Source organism: Magnolia sinica, chromosome 17 (genome assembly GCF_029962835.1).
Source record: "Magnolia sinica isolate HGM2019 chromosome 17, MsV1, whole genome shotgun sequence".
Classification (NCBI taxonomy): domain Eukaryota; kingdom Viridiplantae; phylum Streptophyta; class Magnoliopsida; order Magnoliales; family Magnoliaceae; genus Magnolia; species Magnolia sinica.
In genome coordinates, this window is record NC_080589.1 from 762,977 (window position 1) to 779,682 (window position 16,706).

General features: G+C 39.0%; 1 protein-coding gene across 1 annotated transcript; it reads left to right on the forward strand.

The window, feature by feature from the left end:
- Positions 1 to 424: 424 nt before the first annotated feature.
- On the forward strand, positions 425 to 15,838 carry LOC131231733 (protein NRT1/ PTR FAMILY 4.5-like). The gene is made up of 7 exons (XM_058228035.1): positions 425 to 553; positions 658 to 882; positions 10,167 to 10,260; positions 12,611 to 12,828; positions 13,501 to 13,926; positions 14,453 to 14,580; positions 14,893 to 15,838. Exons 1-7 carry the CDS (start codon positions 425 to 427, stop codon positions 15,836 to 15,838), a joined length of 2,166 nt encoding a protein of 721 aa, XP_058084018.1.
- Positions 15,839 to 16,706: the final 868 nt, after the last annotated feature.

Sequence of the window (16,706 nt, forward strand, 5' to 3'; positions counted from 1 at the left end):
GACACTATCGAAGGGAGACCTTGCAGAATAATTTTTGACCAGAATGATTGATCAGCGCCTGGAAGATGAGAACCAATCTCAAGGAGCCAATTGGAAACTCTGTTTATAATATTGGTTGCTTCGAAAGGCCGGTTTTCGAATTTGGCACCATTCCTACCAAGCCAGATTTCCTAGACGACGATGGGCGGGGCGAGGCCACGAGTGATGCGCCGATGGGAGGTGATGGACGCTGCTGAAAGCCATTGGAGAATTCGTTCCTGAATGGATTGGTTTGGGATGAATGAGATTTGGAATAAGATGGAAAAGTGGTACCAGACAAGGGAAGCTATCTTACTGTGGCAGAATAGGTGGTTGAGGTCTTCATTTTGGGGTTTGGGGGTGTTATTGCTGGCCGAGCGAGGGAGGGCCTGGGAATGGGTTGGGGATGGCTGATGGCGAGGAGAATGGCTTCGGAGCTGATATGCGGCATGGGTTGGCTGAGGTGTGGAGCCCGTCAACGCTGGAGGGGAAGGGAGAGAAAGGCGATGGGTGGAAACAGAGGACGAGATGGAGAGTTGGTCGGTGGAGCTAGAATAGCAGACACAGCAAGACACCAGGCTGATTCCTAACTGCTGGATGGCTAGATCTACAGGGACAACTTTGAGCATAATTTTCCAGAAAAAAAACAGCAATCTTGGGGGGAATGAGGTTGTTCCAGGCCCAGGTGGACCAGCTCTGATTGGGCCTGGCAGAGCGCAGAGAATTCCAAGCGGACTTCGTGGAGAAATTGCCAGAGGAGGTAAGATTCTAGGTGAGCTTGTCCCTTCTGTTAGATATAAAGATGCCGCTGTGAAGGATGTTGCTGATGGTTCACTGAGGAAGAAGATTTTCTACTTGTGCCAGGTTCTAAGTGCCTGATGAGTCCAAGAAATCTGAGAGGGGAGCATGTCTTGCTTGGGCCTGAGGTGGGGAAGTAGGGAATTTTTAACATGTGCACACCTGTTGAATGGCCTAGATTTGTGACGATCCTCTTTGGTCCTCTTCACGAATTTCATTCCCATTTATTGTATAAAGTGAATAATTATATGAACCTTGACTGGAGGATATGGATGGTGTCTATAGGTTTTCAGTTTATTGAGGTAGGCCAAGAAAAAAAAATGCCAGTAATCCAAACTGTTCAAATTGCAGGCCTGAAAATCACACACATTTTACAATCTTAATCATACAATTTGGTAGGAGTCCTTACTCATGCCTCAGTTGTAGACTCACAGGAGTTTCAACACTAGGTAATAGGTTCGAGTACCCATTGTGTTGAAATCTCACTTTGGCGTGAGTGCATCCGTAAATAAATTAAAAAAAAAAAAAAACCTACCACACAATTTGGTAGCTATTATATTACTCATAAAAAGAAAATGGTTAATTGGTGTTGTCCATCTTTTATAGTCCATTTTAAGCAAGAAACTTAAAAGAGTTTTTTAAACTGTCTTATGCACACACATCGATCTTTGAATCATCTTGACTGATTCAATTACGCTAAATTAGTCGTGGTTAAAAATTCAATGATTATTGATGTAACCCTTTGTATAACAATAATTACTATATTATATTCAAGTTTTTCTCTTATATATATATTAGTCTTTTCATGAGAGAGAATATTTTAGAGTTATTTTTTATAAGCTTTATATTTGTAAGTGAAGTGATTCCCCATCTCTTGGGTGAGTGAGTCTTTAAGCTATCCATTGTTAGCTGTGTGATTACCCAACTCTTTGGGTGAGTGAGTCCCAAGCTATCCCTTGTCAAGTGAACGATTCCCCAACTCCTTAATGTGAGTGAGTACCCAAACTATCTCTTTTTTAAAATTCTCATTTGGCCTATATATTCTTTAATTCAAATTATAATAATAAAGTTATTATTACTATTATTATTATCCTTCTTTTTATTACATTTCTTTGAGTTCTACATCATTCAAATTGTTCAAAAAGATTTTTCTTTGATTCGCATGTTAGTTTTTAAGGCAGTGAGAACATCTTTCCTCATGATTAGTACACCTCTTGCATGATTACTATTCATGCTTGATCTACGTCGACACACTTTTCGTGATCAGTGCACCCGTTTCATCTCTGTAATTTGCCAGTCACGCTTATGTCTTTCCTTTAGCTCATACTTTTACCATGGACTTTCACCTATTATATAGCATGGAGATCCATAATGTAGAAATAGCCACATGCATCTCTCCCATGCATAGGCTAATTGATTATTTTTTTTCATTCAATTTTGTGACTTTTTTGGTTTTTTTTTTTTAATGTGTATTTCAACCACTTCTCAAAATACTATGAGATATAGGAGTAAACTGAAATTATATATAAAAAAAGGTTTTTTATTTTTTTAAAAATGCAGTCCTATTTTTTTTGGTATGTACTAAATTTTTTTTGCTTTTAAATTATTTTCCAAAACTGTTCTACACGTTGTTTTATTATGCACGGATGTATGTGGGGCTCGCCATAAAATTTGTGAAAAACTCACCTGTTATGTTAGATTTGCATCTCATTTTAAAATATGTGCCCAAACATGAGGTAAATCTGAAGCTCACACAACTGAGCTATTCATAATGAAATAGTAGTATTGAGCACCCATTATTGAAACATAACGGGCCATTGTGGGGCCAGGTGATTTATATTTGTCTTACTTGTTTTAGCACAAGACTTACAATAAGATGGAAAAACAGGTATACAAATTGAAATTCTCACTAACATCGAGGTATCCTAATGCACAACCGGGGTTGTCACAAGAAATTATTAGTTGCTGTCAAGACATTTAATTCAATATAAAGAATTACTTAGATGGGCCCCATTATGATGTTATTGACAAATGTACCTTTTCCATTGGAATTTCCATCTCATCATATGGTGTCTAATATGTCAAACGATAAAAAACAGTGGAGATTGAATGTCCACTGTTAAAGCATCTTGGGACCTGGGGCTCACTTTGAGCTTTGAATCTGCTTCATTGAAAAATTTCCATAAAAAATAACTCATTTGAATATTTATTTTTGGAGGTTTAATAATTTTACACCCTTGTGTTTTTTTAGAATAATTTTTGTATATTGAGTCATAAAATTTGAATATCTCTATTGTACATATAAGGGAGATTAATATGTGATTTTATCAATTACTTGCTTCATGAGGAGATACCTATCCATCTACAGCATATGATATATGATTCTTAATATATATAGAGAGGTGGGTGGAAAGAGGATAGATAGAATAGTGTTTTGCCCTTAAAACATGTGCAAAGTTACTACCGATTATTTAAATATTATTTTGTAAGTGGAGAAAAAACAATAATAATAATTTTATATATATATATATATATATATATATATATATATATATATATATATATATATTTTGTGATATCTTTTGGTCATCTCCGGAAATGAGTGTTTTCTTGTATTTGAATGAGCAAATCCCTAACTTTGGATTGCATACTTTTTATTACTATTTTCTATTAAATCAATTTATTTATTTATTTTTTTCCTTTCTCTAGTCCTTTTTACGTTCTTCTTTCCTGTGTGTTTTTATTTATTTATTTATTTATTTTTATGTTGGATCAACATAAAAAACTTGTGCGAGACATGACTTTACATCAGGTGGGCTACATTGCCGAGATATTCTGGCTTAAAATCAGGTCATTTCATACGTCAGGTGGACCATCGGAGGAATCGGTAAAAAAAAAAAAGAAAAAAAAAAGAAAAAAAGAGAGAAAGTTTTACACATATATCTGTGTGTGCATGCATGTATGTCTCCGTTGTTTGGGCTAGGTTGTGCATATCCTTATTATCATATTTCAATCTTAAATCAAAGTTATTCAAACCCAACACAGTTACAATTAAATGGATTGAGTTGGGTCGGGCCAGGCTCAATGAATTTTTAAGTGGGTTGTGTCAAGACAGAGAATAATAGGCCGTGAGTTGGGCTTGGACAAGAATACTTGGACTACTTAGTAAATGGGTCAGGTTTGGACTGACCGCAATCAGACCGGAACCCAACCCATTACAACCTTATTGTGGTGTAAGCAAAGCTCTAATATATAGGGATGGCAATAGGCTAGGTTTAGACCAGGCCAAGCATGGGCCGGCCCGACATTGAAGGCACAAGGCTCAGCCCCGGACCAAGCCCAAGCTTGAAAAAAGTTGGTGGGGCTTAGGCTTCTTCCTAGCCCAGCTTGAAAATTGAAAAACCCATATTTTCCACTTGAATATTCCTAATATAGCCATTGATCAAGTGGGCCACACACATGCATAAAAAACTAGATACTTAGAGGAATGAAACTAATGGTCCATGTTCAAGAGACATGGGTTGCTGATCAAGGATTAAAATGACATGCTTGTAGGATACAATACATGAAGTTAGGTCATCCAGGCCAGGTCAGGCAAAGATGATTTGAGCCCAAACCCGGCCGAAAAAATTGATGGGGCCATGCACGCTAATCCCAAGACTGGCACATGGGCCGAGCTAACCAGTCCAAAGCCAGGTCAGGCTTGTTGGGCTGAGCGGGACACCTGGCTCATTTCCACCCTCACATTGCATAGAATCCATCGGCCCCTAACAGCCAAGTCATAAATAAAAATATAAGGTATAACAACCACAAGAACTTAGCTTTCTCCGATCGTCGAAACTACTAAGTTAAAAATGCAAGTGAAACATCTACTCAGTTTAAAAACAGTTTCGCTGTGGACAAACCACGTTCTTCCTTTGAAGTATTGTATTGGAATATTCTGGGCTTTCTGCAAGTAGGACCCACGCTTCAGCAATCCAAACAGTTGATAATGTGGACCCAACTGTGGATGGACCATGCAATAAACATATATCTCAACGGGTGTTCCAACGAATGGTTGCGTAAAAAGAAAAAGAAAAATACAGAACAGGTCATATTCAACGAAACAAAGGACAGATTAGATGATGTATCCAGAATGGGCCCACCATTTGAACGGTCCAGAAATAGTGCGCATGCATATGAGGTGTACGGTGGATGAATTTCTAGACAGGGTTGATGTACGGCACAGGCATGTAATCGTTTGGATGCGCTGAGTTTCCAGTACGAGGTGTGACATAGGGAGTTTTTTTTTTTTTCACACGCGCACACACCCCACACACTCACGCTAGCGGAATTTCACCACCTATGGATACTCGAACCGTTGACTGAGTGTTGAAACTCCTTGGAGTCTACCACCCCAGCAAGAGTAAGGATCCGTGCCATATGGAGTTACTGTGACCTAAAGTTATGTGGTCCATCAGTTTTTACAGCTCAAGTTAGAATAGGAGCCCAAAAATAAGTCAGATATAAGATGGAATTTGGCAACACCCAGGAAACAGTGGGGTTGGAAGCACACACTGATGAAACTTTTCTTGACTGTCACACACACACACACACACACACACATATATATATATATATATATATATATATATGAAAAAGGTTCTATACGGTTGAGCTCATGGGAAACTCCTGATGAGGCCGAGTTGTGTGGGCCCCATCATGATGTATGTCAAACATTAACACAGTGCATTTGATGGATCCCCTTTAAATTATGGGATATCCCAAAAATCAGCCCTATATGGAACTCAGGTGGACCGTACCATCTAAAATCATATGAAGACATGCCTAAAACCAATAAAAGCACTTGGTGGGACTCACCCGAAAATTGGATGCGTTTGAAACTTGGTCTGACCCCTCATCCAAGTGGGACACACATAATGGATGGTCTGGATTTGTGAACCACATCTCGGTGGGCCCAAAAAATGATTATGAATGTTTTAATGGAGGGTAACCCCTCTCAACTTTTGTATATGGTGTGGCCCACAAAAGTTATGGATTGACTTTATTTTTAAGCCCTAAGCCTACTATGGAATGGTGCATCTGACTGATGGGATAGATGTTCCACATACATCATGGTGGGGTCCACACAGCTCGACCTCTTAGGGAGTTCCCATGAGCTCCACCGTCTAGAACCTTTTCCCATATATTTGTCATCCAACTCTCCTTCAGAAGGTTATTCCTACATGGAAGAAGGCAAAACACAAATATCAGCCGGTGTGCCTGAGGAAATTTTCAATGAAGGTGTTTAATCCCTACTATTTCCTGTGGTGTGTCCGACTTGAGTCTTGGATATGCGTCACTTTTGGGCTCTCAGCCTAACATGAGCTGGAGAAACTGATGAACGGAGTGAATTTCACACAGACATTGTGCTAGGCCTTCTTTACACTCGTTCTTAAACGATTCAGAATACATCACTTGGTGATACTAAGGCAAAGTTTGCTGTTAATACGTAATAAAAATGGCAAAAAATGAGTACAACCATTATGTTTGTAGGAAAGAATGAGAGACTACTTTGCGGTCAAACAGATTGATGATGAAAGGTTATCAGAATTCACATATGTTGAAGCTCAAGTTCAAAAGTTCAAAAACAAACTCTTAAGTAAATAATTAAATGCAGGAGTCCAATAAAAACACACTCTCCAACAAAGTATTATATGCAAGAGTCTAATAAAAAAAAGCTATTAAGCAAAGTAACATAGCTAATATTTTCATATACATATGATAAGACCAGAATGGCCATAACTAAAGTAATGGCTTAAGAAAGGTGTCCAATCAGGTAACTTGTTAGAGAAGACGTTACCTACGACTTGAAATAATATGCACAATCAAATTACTTGTTGGAGAAGATATCTTTTTGTACACGTTGGATATATGTAAATAGGCACGTACACTTATGTGTAGGCTCAAAGGATTTACATGAAATCACATGGCTAACTAGTTTAATCTCTCACAATATCAAAAGCTACTTTTCAACAACAACCTTTCAAATATATAAAAGCAGCAAAGAATAAAGAGCTTTATCTCCTCGCCAATCCAAATAAACATGCCTCTTATTCACCACAATACTATCTTTCTTTCTTTTTCTTTTTATTTTTTCTTTTCTTTTTTCTTTGTCACACATGGACGCTTATCTCAGCTTGCGTAGCTTCTCTAGTACTCTTGTCCAACAGAATGCTCCAGTAGGTCTAGATATCAATTAGCTTAATCATAATTTAGTTCTTATCCACTTCTATCCAACGCATTGCTACAATTAGTTAAATTTAGTCTAGCTTTTCACCCACGACCTTGACATTGGATCTCAAATCTCTAAGCCGTTACTTGGCGATTTCACTAGGCCATGACTAGTTTACCAACCACGATCGTCTCTCGGCCGTGTGGGTTTAGACAACCGTCAAACATCCATGACTGCTTGACCTGCTCGAACTGTTGTTGGTAATTTTTCTTCTATACTTCATTTATTTTTCTGTTGATTGTAATACACTATTCATTAAATTAATAAAATCATCACTTGCTTAATTTCTTGCTTTTGAAGTATTGCATTGTTGTTAAATGATATTCCCATCGTGATAAAAGTCATTGCTTTCAAGGCAAACACATCTAAAGGACCAACACTCCCCCTTGCAAATCCCTTGATTTTTTATAAATCGATGGCTGAGTAATCAAGCTGATCTTCATAAATTGGGTCTTTATCTGCGTATTTCGGTGTCTAAAGTCATAAGACGTTCAGTTTGATACGTATTCAGTTTTAATATGCCATACACATAGCATACACTATCGAATCTTGGCCAAACACTACATGTGTGGCTGTGTCTAAATTGAAGCCTAACGGAAATAGCCCCAAGTAACTTTATATGTTACAAACTCGAACTCACATCCAATCCATGGTGGGTGCATGCATGCATACGGACTTCACGGTTTGGACGGTATGGATGGATGGCTCTACTCGGAACCTTTTGCACACACGTGTGCATGCATACACGAGTGACTGCAGATACAATGTAATGAATGCATGGAAATGTCATTATTATAAGCTAATCGGCAATGCAAGAAATGGCCAAGAACTTCAATTATATTACTCCAAACTCTTAAGAAATGAATGATATGCGGCAAGAAAATAGCATCCAGCCGTCACTGGATATCCTCGGTTAGAATAAGACAAAAGAATAGATGTGAGGTCATTGTATAAGTAACCTTCCAATGCGCACAAAAAAAAAAAATAAATAAATAAAATAAAATCCAATCTAGACCGTCTATTAAGGTCACTTGCTCATTTCCCACTACTGTTCAAAAGTTACAGCAATGAGATGGTTGTGTACATACGTGACTGGACTATCTCTGCAAACGATCTAATCCATCCATTTTCTCATGCATTGATTGCACAGTATCGACCATTCGATCAAATATGGATTTTTCAAGAGTTGGCGGGATAGATTTTTTTTTCTTTTTTTATTTTTTAAAAAAACCCAACCTGGAATTTTATTGAATCAAAACATTTTTTTTTTTTTTTTTGTTTTTCTTTTTAAACCAACCTAGAAGTTTATTGAATCAAAACAAACAGTATGCAGGTCCATTCGGTGAGCCCGTCCAAAAAGGCATCGGGGATCACCTATCATATAGTGATGTAGAGTGGGTCGCGGACACTTTCCATGTCTAGGATGGACCAAAGAAGGCCTGATCGGAGGTAGAACTAATCCGAACCATTAGAACCTTAAAACAGACATATCTCACAAATTAGAATGAGTTATTCCACGTGCCATATATAATTTTGGGTAAGAGAAGCTACTTTAGCCACCCAACCCCACTGTGTCAGGTTGCCCATGCCAAATTTGAGAGATTTCATCAGATTGATGGTTGAAAATTCTTTTTATTTTCGCTTTTACTATGTATAGTAAGTTTTAGTTTGATTATAACCCTTCATACTTGGCTTTAGAAGTTGTGTACAACATGAAAAGTGCTCGGAAAAATTAGGAGAATGACATGGTTAAGCCAAATAAGACCCTTAATATTTTTGGCCAAAAACCATGAAGTCTAGTAGGAATTATGACCGCCTATAAACAGTAAGTTTATATGTAATTCACAAATTTTAGGGAGTTTAAGTTGTAGTTTGATATCACTATTTAAAGGGTTGTAAAATCGCTTTTGTAATTTTTTATTTTTATTTTTTAAAGCTCCTTTGATTGGAGTAGTACTTATTCCTCAAGGAAGACTGTGATCAACCTCATCACGTCCATACCTGCGTGCCAAAAAAAAGACTTATAGAAAACTGGCTAAAAGCTAGGAACCATACAGGGAAAGGCCATCCCGGAGGATGAGGATGGGCTAGTTCTTCATTGGCCTAAGAGCCCCCGCCCCGCCGCATCCAAAGGCTACAGGCCCTCTGATATTTTTTGGGATCAACGACTAAATTGATCTTTAAAAACGGATGAACGGTGTGGATAAATGTTATGCACTCAAGGTGGGCCCAACAGAGTTTACTCAGTACGATAAGAGCCTACTGAGTAACTCAGTACGCAATCCGATTTCCCCGCCCCGCCGCATCCAAAGACTACAGGCCCTCTGATATTTCTTCATTCGCCTACTAGCCCTGACCCTGCCGCACCCAGTGGATTACTTCTAACATTTCATGTGTGTATATAAAATCCAAGCCGTCCAAAAGGTTGGTCTCATCATGAGGTCTACTTGTGCATAAATCACCCATATTCATTCATCAAGTGGATCCATCATGTGTTTTTCTTTTTACGAATGGCTAGGCATTGTTTTCTATGGTGTGGCTTACCTGATGAGCAGATAGGGATGATTTTTTGCACCATATGATCCCCATCGTGGGACCAACAATGAGAAGGGTTGGATTGCACACAGACTTAAAAAGTTGGAAGTTATCTTTTGGGTGGACCGTACTTGGTGCTACAACTGGTTGGACATGAGAACTCTTTAACATGATTTGTAACTTTTCTCAGCAAAAATAGCTTACGACGAAAAACAAGAAGATGCAAGATGGAGAAATGCTAAGCGCACGAGAGAGAGAGAGAGGACAAGAAGGCGTTGGATCTAATGCAGTCAGCGGAGTATGCTAAACCTTCCATCTGCTTTATGTTCTGCACCACCTTCTTCGCAGCTACTAGTCTCTCTCTCCCTCCCTCTCTCCAAGCGTTTCAGCCATGGTACTTTTCATGTTATCATCACTGAAACCATGGAATCTCTCTCTCTCTCTCTCTCTCTCTCTCTCTCTCTCTCTCTCTCTCTCTCTCTCTCTCTCTCTCTCTCTCTCTCTCTCTCTCACCATTGCCTTCTTTTTTATTTATATGTAGGGGGAGAACAAGGAAGATTCCGAAATAGGTCTCAAATCCCAGCACAAATGGAACCCAAAACAAGGAGGATTTCGAGCTACCATGTTCGTCTTCGGTAAGCATTATCAACAACCAAACCTAATACAAAGCCACGATGAACAGGCAACTAGATTGTTAAAATTTGAAAGCTCATGTACCAGTTTGTAGCCCTAGAGGTGATGCAGGGAAGGACATGATAAGGTTGATTACCGTCTTCCTCAGGGATAACTACTCTGAATTCACATAGCTTTCCTTTGGACTCCTCACGGAGACAATTGAACCCATGAGGAAAGAAAATAGAAATAATTTTTAATAATTTGAAATAAATTAATTTATGATTTTTTTTTAAAAAAAATGAATTTACAAGAATAGTGAACTCAAATCTAAGACGGAGTTTCAGACTCAAAACTCTCTAAAAATGTGACTTACTATAAATAGTAAATTATTTATAGATAATCATGATTCCTATTAGACTTCTTGGTTTTCAGCTAAAAGTGCCCAATTTGGCCTAACCACCTTATTCTCCCAATTTTTCTAAGCCTTTTTTATGTTGGACACGACTCCTAAAACTCAAACGATCAAAAGTTATGATCGAATTAAAATTTACTATTTATAGTAAAAATGGAAATAAAATGGAATTTTGACTGTCAAACTGATGGAATCTCACAAATCCGGCATGGGAAACATGCCATAGGTTGGCTAAAGTAGCTTTTCCTATCCCAAAATTATATGTGGTATGTCGAAAAACTCATTCCAATTTGCGAGATACAATTGTTTTAAGGTCCTGACGGTCCTGATCACTTCCGCTAGGGGTGTACACTAGCTGACCCCAGCTCGAACTCAGCTTGGCTCGGTCCTCGAGCTTGATTGGCCAGCTCGGCTCAGTTCAGTCAGCAGCTCGGGCCAATTCGAGCCAAGTTCAAGTCAAAATCCAGCCTCTTCGGCATTTTCATAAACACATGTTGTGCACTTTCAATTTCTCACTGTATGTAAAACAGCAACAGTTGTTTACAAATATTTCATCAAACACCTTGTAAGCAATATCAAAATCAAGAAAAAAATGGTATTTGTTTCATATACATACCTTCCTTACCACTAGCTGACACTTCGTTGAGTCATTTCATCAAACACTTGGTGAGCAACATCAATATCAAAGTAACCGAGTCACTGAACTACTTCGATCCGAGTTCAATTCAAGTTGGGGTTCGATCCGAGTCGAGTCGAGCTCGGGCAAGCTCGAACTCGGTTCGAAATTTTTCCGAGCTCAAAAAATCAACTCGACTCAGCTCGAACTCAGCTTCAAACCAAGTCGAATTGAGCTTTTTCAAGTTGAGTCGAGCAAGCTAACCGAGCTAACTCGGTTAGTATATACCCCTTACTTTTGCATCTAATCGAGCCTACTCTGGTCCATCTTGGCCATGAAAGTGTCCACAACCCGCTTTACATCAAGAGGAGTCATCATTTGGTAAAGAGATTCACGTGTAAAAAATAAAGGAAATTAATGAAAATTTCCCTCTCAAATCTGCTATTGAAAACAAACAAATCCTACTTTTGCCATAATCCTCCTATCCCAAAATATGGTACTAAATAATCTTATTCAAAGAAAATCTCAAATTTCATTGAAATAATCATTACATACCTTGTCTTTGGGTTTTACACCCATATATCTAGAGTTCTATGCAGTTAGTTTGCTTGAATACGTCCCATTGTATGATATGTCATACTTATCAATTGGTTTTTTTTTTTTCAATGACCCAAACCATTTATGTGATAGGGCTCCCCTTAGATGTAGGACGCAGGTTTGTTTGTTTTTTTTTTGTTTTTTTGTTTTTTTTTGTTTTTTTTTTTTTTTTGTTTTTTTTTTTTAAATATTAAATATTGGATGTTTCAACCCTCTGATTACACAAAGGTTACCATGACTATCCATTTTCAAAGACCCAAATTTCAAATGGTTAAAATAATCCAATTTAAGAGATTTTATTTGCTTTCTATTCACCATACAAATTGATACTCATAGTATATATAAATGGTTTGGATCATTAGAAGAGGATCCAGAATCAAAGCCTAAAGTCCTGATGTATTGTAATGCGTCCTAACCTCTCTATACAATAGTTTCCTTTTGAACTAAATCATCTTTCCCAATAACATATCAATTGGGATTCGCTAGTAATAGTAAAACCTCATTAAAGCATTAACTTCTAATATCTCTAAACAACAAGGTACTTCTATACTTTCCTAAAGAAATAAATAAAAATGATTCCTAATAACTTATTCCTTTTGAATATAAGTACGCAAGACTCCTATATATTAACGCCTTTCATTAATTACTATAACACGCAACTGCAACATCGCTGTAGCATGCTAGAGAGCTCACTAACATGACCAATGCGTCTTTATATCTTCCTTCTTTAACTTTGTTTCTACAGTCATGGCAGGGGTAGAGAACATGGGTTTCATTGCAAACATGGCGAGCATGGTGTTATATTTCATAAGTGTATTGCATTTTGATGGGTCCGGCGCTGCAAACACGCTTACAAACTTCATGGGTGCAACTTTCTTGCTTTCAATCATTGGAGGTTTCATCTCAGACACTTACATGACAAGGCTCAATACAATCCTTATTTTTGGAATACTAGAAATACTGGTAAACAATCTCTATTATATTATGAATTTGGGCTTTTTCATCAAAGAGAAATTAGATGTCCAAAACTTGTTTAAGGGTATCTTGGATTTAGATTTTTACTTAAGAATTTCAATCCAGGATTGGAAATCCTTGTGTTTTTCATTCTATTTGTGTTTGGGAACCTGAATTTCAATATGTGGAATCAAGAAACTAATTTTTCCAACTTGGGATTATATAGAGAGAACAAGAGAGCCATTTGAAATTAATATGACCATTGGAGAGGCTTGAAGATTATTAGATTTTACAACATGAATTTTAAAGAGGATTGAAAAGTGACGTTTTTGAGGATTTCAAATCCTGCTAAAGTTTTGAAATCCACCATATTTTAGGGGCCCAAACACAAGATTTTGATATGGATTTGGAGTCCAAATCCAAAAGGTGCAAAATCCAAGCTGCCAAACGACCCCTTAGTTTAAGGAGGCACCAACATGATGTTCCATTGGAAGAACAATCTTCGGTTGAATTTACCCATTGACCAGATGGCCCACCATGAGATGGGTCACTCCGTAATTGCTCATACCAAAAGCCTAACCATCCCAAGACAAGACATTGGATGTTCATCTAAATTAAACTCTTAATCATACAAGGTTAGATGCAGCTTGCTAGCTGATAGATCTTTCATTCTATTATTAGGGCTTGATGATGGTTGCAATTCAAGCACATGACAAGCGATTGCAACCATCTGCTCGTTGTGGAAAATCGAGTTGTATCAAAGGCCAAAAGGCTGCTATGTTCTACAGCTCCTTGTGCTTGCTAGCATTGGGTGCCGGAGGAGTGAGAGGAGCACTTCCAGCACTTGGTGCCGATCAGTTCGATCAAAAGGATCCAAAGCAAAGGAAGCAAATGGCAAGATTCTTTAACTTTCTTCTGCTCAGCATAACCATTGGGGCATCAATCGGCGTCACGCTCATCGTGTCGGTCAGCATGAAAAGAGGCTGGGATATTGGTTTCTTCATTTCCATGGCAGCTGCTTTCGTGGGCTTCCTCGTAATCGCCATTGGAAAGCCTTTCTACCGCAATAGAGTGGCTGGGGACAGTCCCCTTATTAGGGTTCTACAGGTCTCTCTCTCTCTCTCTCTCTCTCTCTCTCTCTCTCTCTCTCTCTCTCTCTCTCAGGAAGGCAATTGGCTGCGATGAGGTGGTCTATGACTGGCCCATTTATCAATCATGCCAGAAAGTTAGCTATGACTAGTTTGTTTATTAAATATCGGGTTTGAAATTCAGGTCCTGGTCCGACCTAGTATGATCCACATCTATTTTAGATATCTTGGGTCAATAATTCATGAGAGTGAAGAAATTGAGAAGAATTTTGCTCATAAAATTCAACAAAGGTGGAACAAAGGGCTTAAATTTTAGGCCCAGGCCTGCCAGACTTCAGGGTCGAGTTTTACATGATGATGCATGTACAAACAAGCACTTCAATTGAAAGTGTTTTCAAACCTGGCCCACGGTCCGTGGGACCCATTATCAATTAACCCAGACTCATTCACTAGACTAAAGTTGAAACCTAAAACCAGACCACTGAGTGGGACCTGGGACCTAGCCATCAGCTTAAAAGCATATGTTTGTGATTGTCGTATTGCAGGTTGTAGTGGTGGCATTTCGGAACCGAAATCTGACGCTGCCAGAGGACTATGATGAATTGTATGAAATTCATGACAAGGAATTAGCATCTCTTGATGAACAAAAGATTTTACACACGCCTCAGTTCAGGTAATGCATTGATGACATTCCATGCCATGTTTGTGCAACATGCATACACAAAATGCTATTAATTAATGCCCAAGAACGTGGGATCATCAGGAATTTTTAATCTGGTGGGCCACCACCTGGATAAGACGTGTCCCAGAAAGAAAGGATATTGGACTGTCTTTAACTTTTGATCTGATGTGTGAAGTTTCTGCCTATTCTCAATCAGAACAGACCAAATGCATATAAGCACAAATGAACCATACACACATGCACATGCATACGTTCATGTTTACACACAAGTAGTTTTGAACGACTGCCCATCCATATGATCAGGTTCTTGGACAGAGCTGCCATTCTCGAAAAAGGCTCCACGCCACAGCCATGGAGAGTATGTACAGTGACCCAAGTTGAAGAGGTGAAGATCCTAACAAGGATGATGCCCATCATAGCCAGCACCATCATCATGAACACATGCCTGGCCCAACTACAAACGTTCTCTGTCCAACAAGGCAACATCATGGACTGCTATCTGGGCTCCATCAAAGTCGAGGCGCCAACAATCCCCATCATCCCGCTTGTCTTCATGTCCATCCTCATACCCATCTATGAATTTGTCTTTGTCCCTTTTGCTCGCAAGATCACTGGCCATCCATCTGGCATAACGCAGCTCCAGAGAGTCGGGGTTGGCCTAGTTCTATCTGCCATCTCCATGGGCGTGGCTGGGATCGTAGAAGTAAAGAGGAAGAATGCTTTTAACCATCATCAAGTGAAAATTAGTCTCTTTTGGCTCTCGTTCCAGTACTCCATATTCGGGATTGCTGACATGTTCACACTCGTTGGGTTGATGGAGTTTTTCTATAGTGAAGCTCCAGCATGCATGCGGTCTCTTTCTACTTCTTTCTCATGGCTTTCGTTGTCCTTTGGATACTTTCTCAGTAGCATCTTCGTGGAGATCATAAACTCAGTGACGAAGAGAGTGACAAGGAGTAAGAAAGGATGGTTGTACGGAGATAATCTGAACAATAACAATCTGAACCTGTTTTATTGGTTCTTGGCAGTCCTTAGTTGCATCAACTTCGTAAATTATCTCTTCTGGGCGAAATGGTACAAATACAAGAAGGAAGACGCTGGAGAGATAGAAGCGATTGATGCAGGATCGGTGGTTTTCACGCCTTCTGGCGTGGATGAAACGAAACAAGGAGACGATGAAACGACACGAGGAGACGTTGAAACAACACAAGGAGAGGATACTGAGGGAAAAACAAACTCTACCCTTTGATGGCAGTGGGAACATAGGAAAAGAAGAAGAAGAAGATTGGAATGGAGAAAGAGACCTATCTTCCTCATGTGTCTTTCATTTGAGTTAGAGATCTGGATAATGAATGTTCCTTTAGTTTCCTTTAGTTTCATTTCATTTTGTAAGTTAAGGTTTTTCAGACATTGAGACTCGGACCAAATCGCTTGGTTCTGACTCCTGCAGCGGAGTCTACTCTTGACTCAGTCAACTCAGAGAGTGACTCGACCAAGAAAGGACGAGTTTTCACGATACTGGGTTAGGGTGCGGTATTGAATCGGACAGGACTGAGTCAGAGTTGTCACTCGCCCTATTATATTCTTTATGGTTTTTATATAATAAATCCGGATCCTCTGCTTTTTTTTTCTTTTGTTTTTTTTTTTTGAAACTGAAGAATATATTCATATGTAAAAACTTACACTATTTCGGGTGGGCATCACAAAAAAAGGAGCGATGACCTCACCTCTCTTGTAGCTCATTCTATTTTAGCCCTATCTAAACTTCCCCCGAACGAACTAAGATTAGAGGGATTAAGCCGGACCTACTACCTCCACCCTCAGCTGAACCCAACAGCGCCAAGCCCCACCCTGTCAAGGAAGAAGGAACCCCGAGCAAGGGAGGGGAGGTTAACCGCTGTCTGGAAGAGTGTCTTCCGTTGAACTTCGCTCCCAAATTTAGCTAGTCCGTCTGCCGCTCCATTGGCCTCTCTTGGCGAGAAGGAGATCCTCAAGCTGGCCCTCTTCTTAAAATGAGAGATTTTGGGCCAGACGTACCAGAAAGCCTAAGTTGTAATATTTGTTAAGCAAGTCCACCAGGTTTTTAGAGTAGCTTTCCATGACAATATGCGAATAGC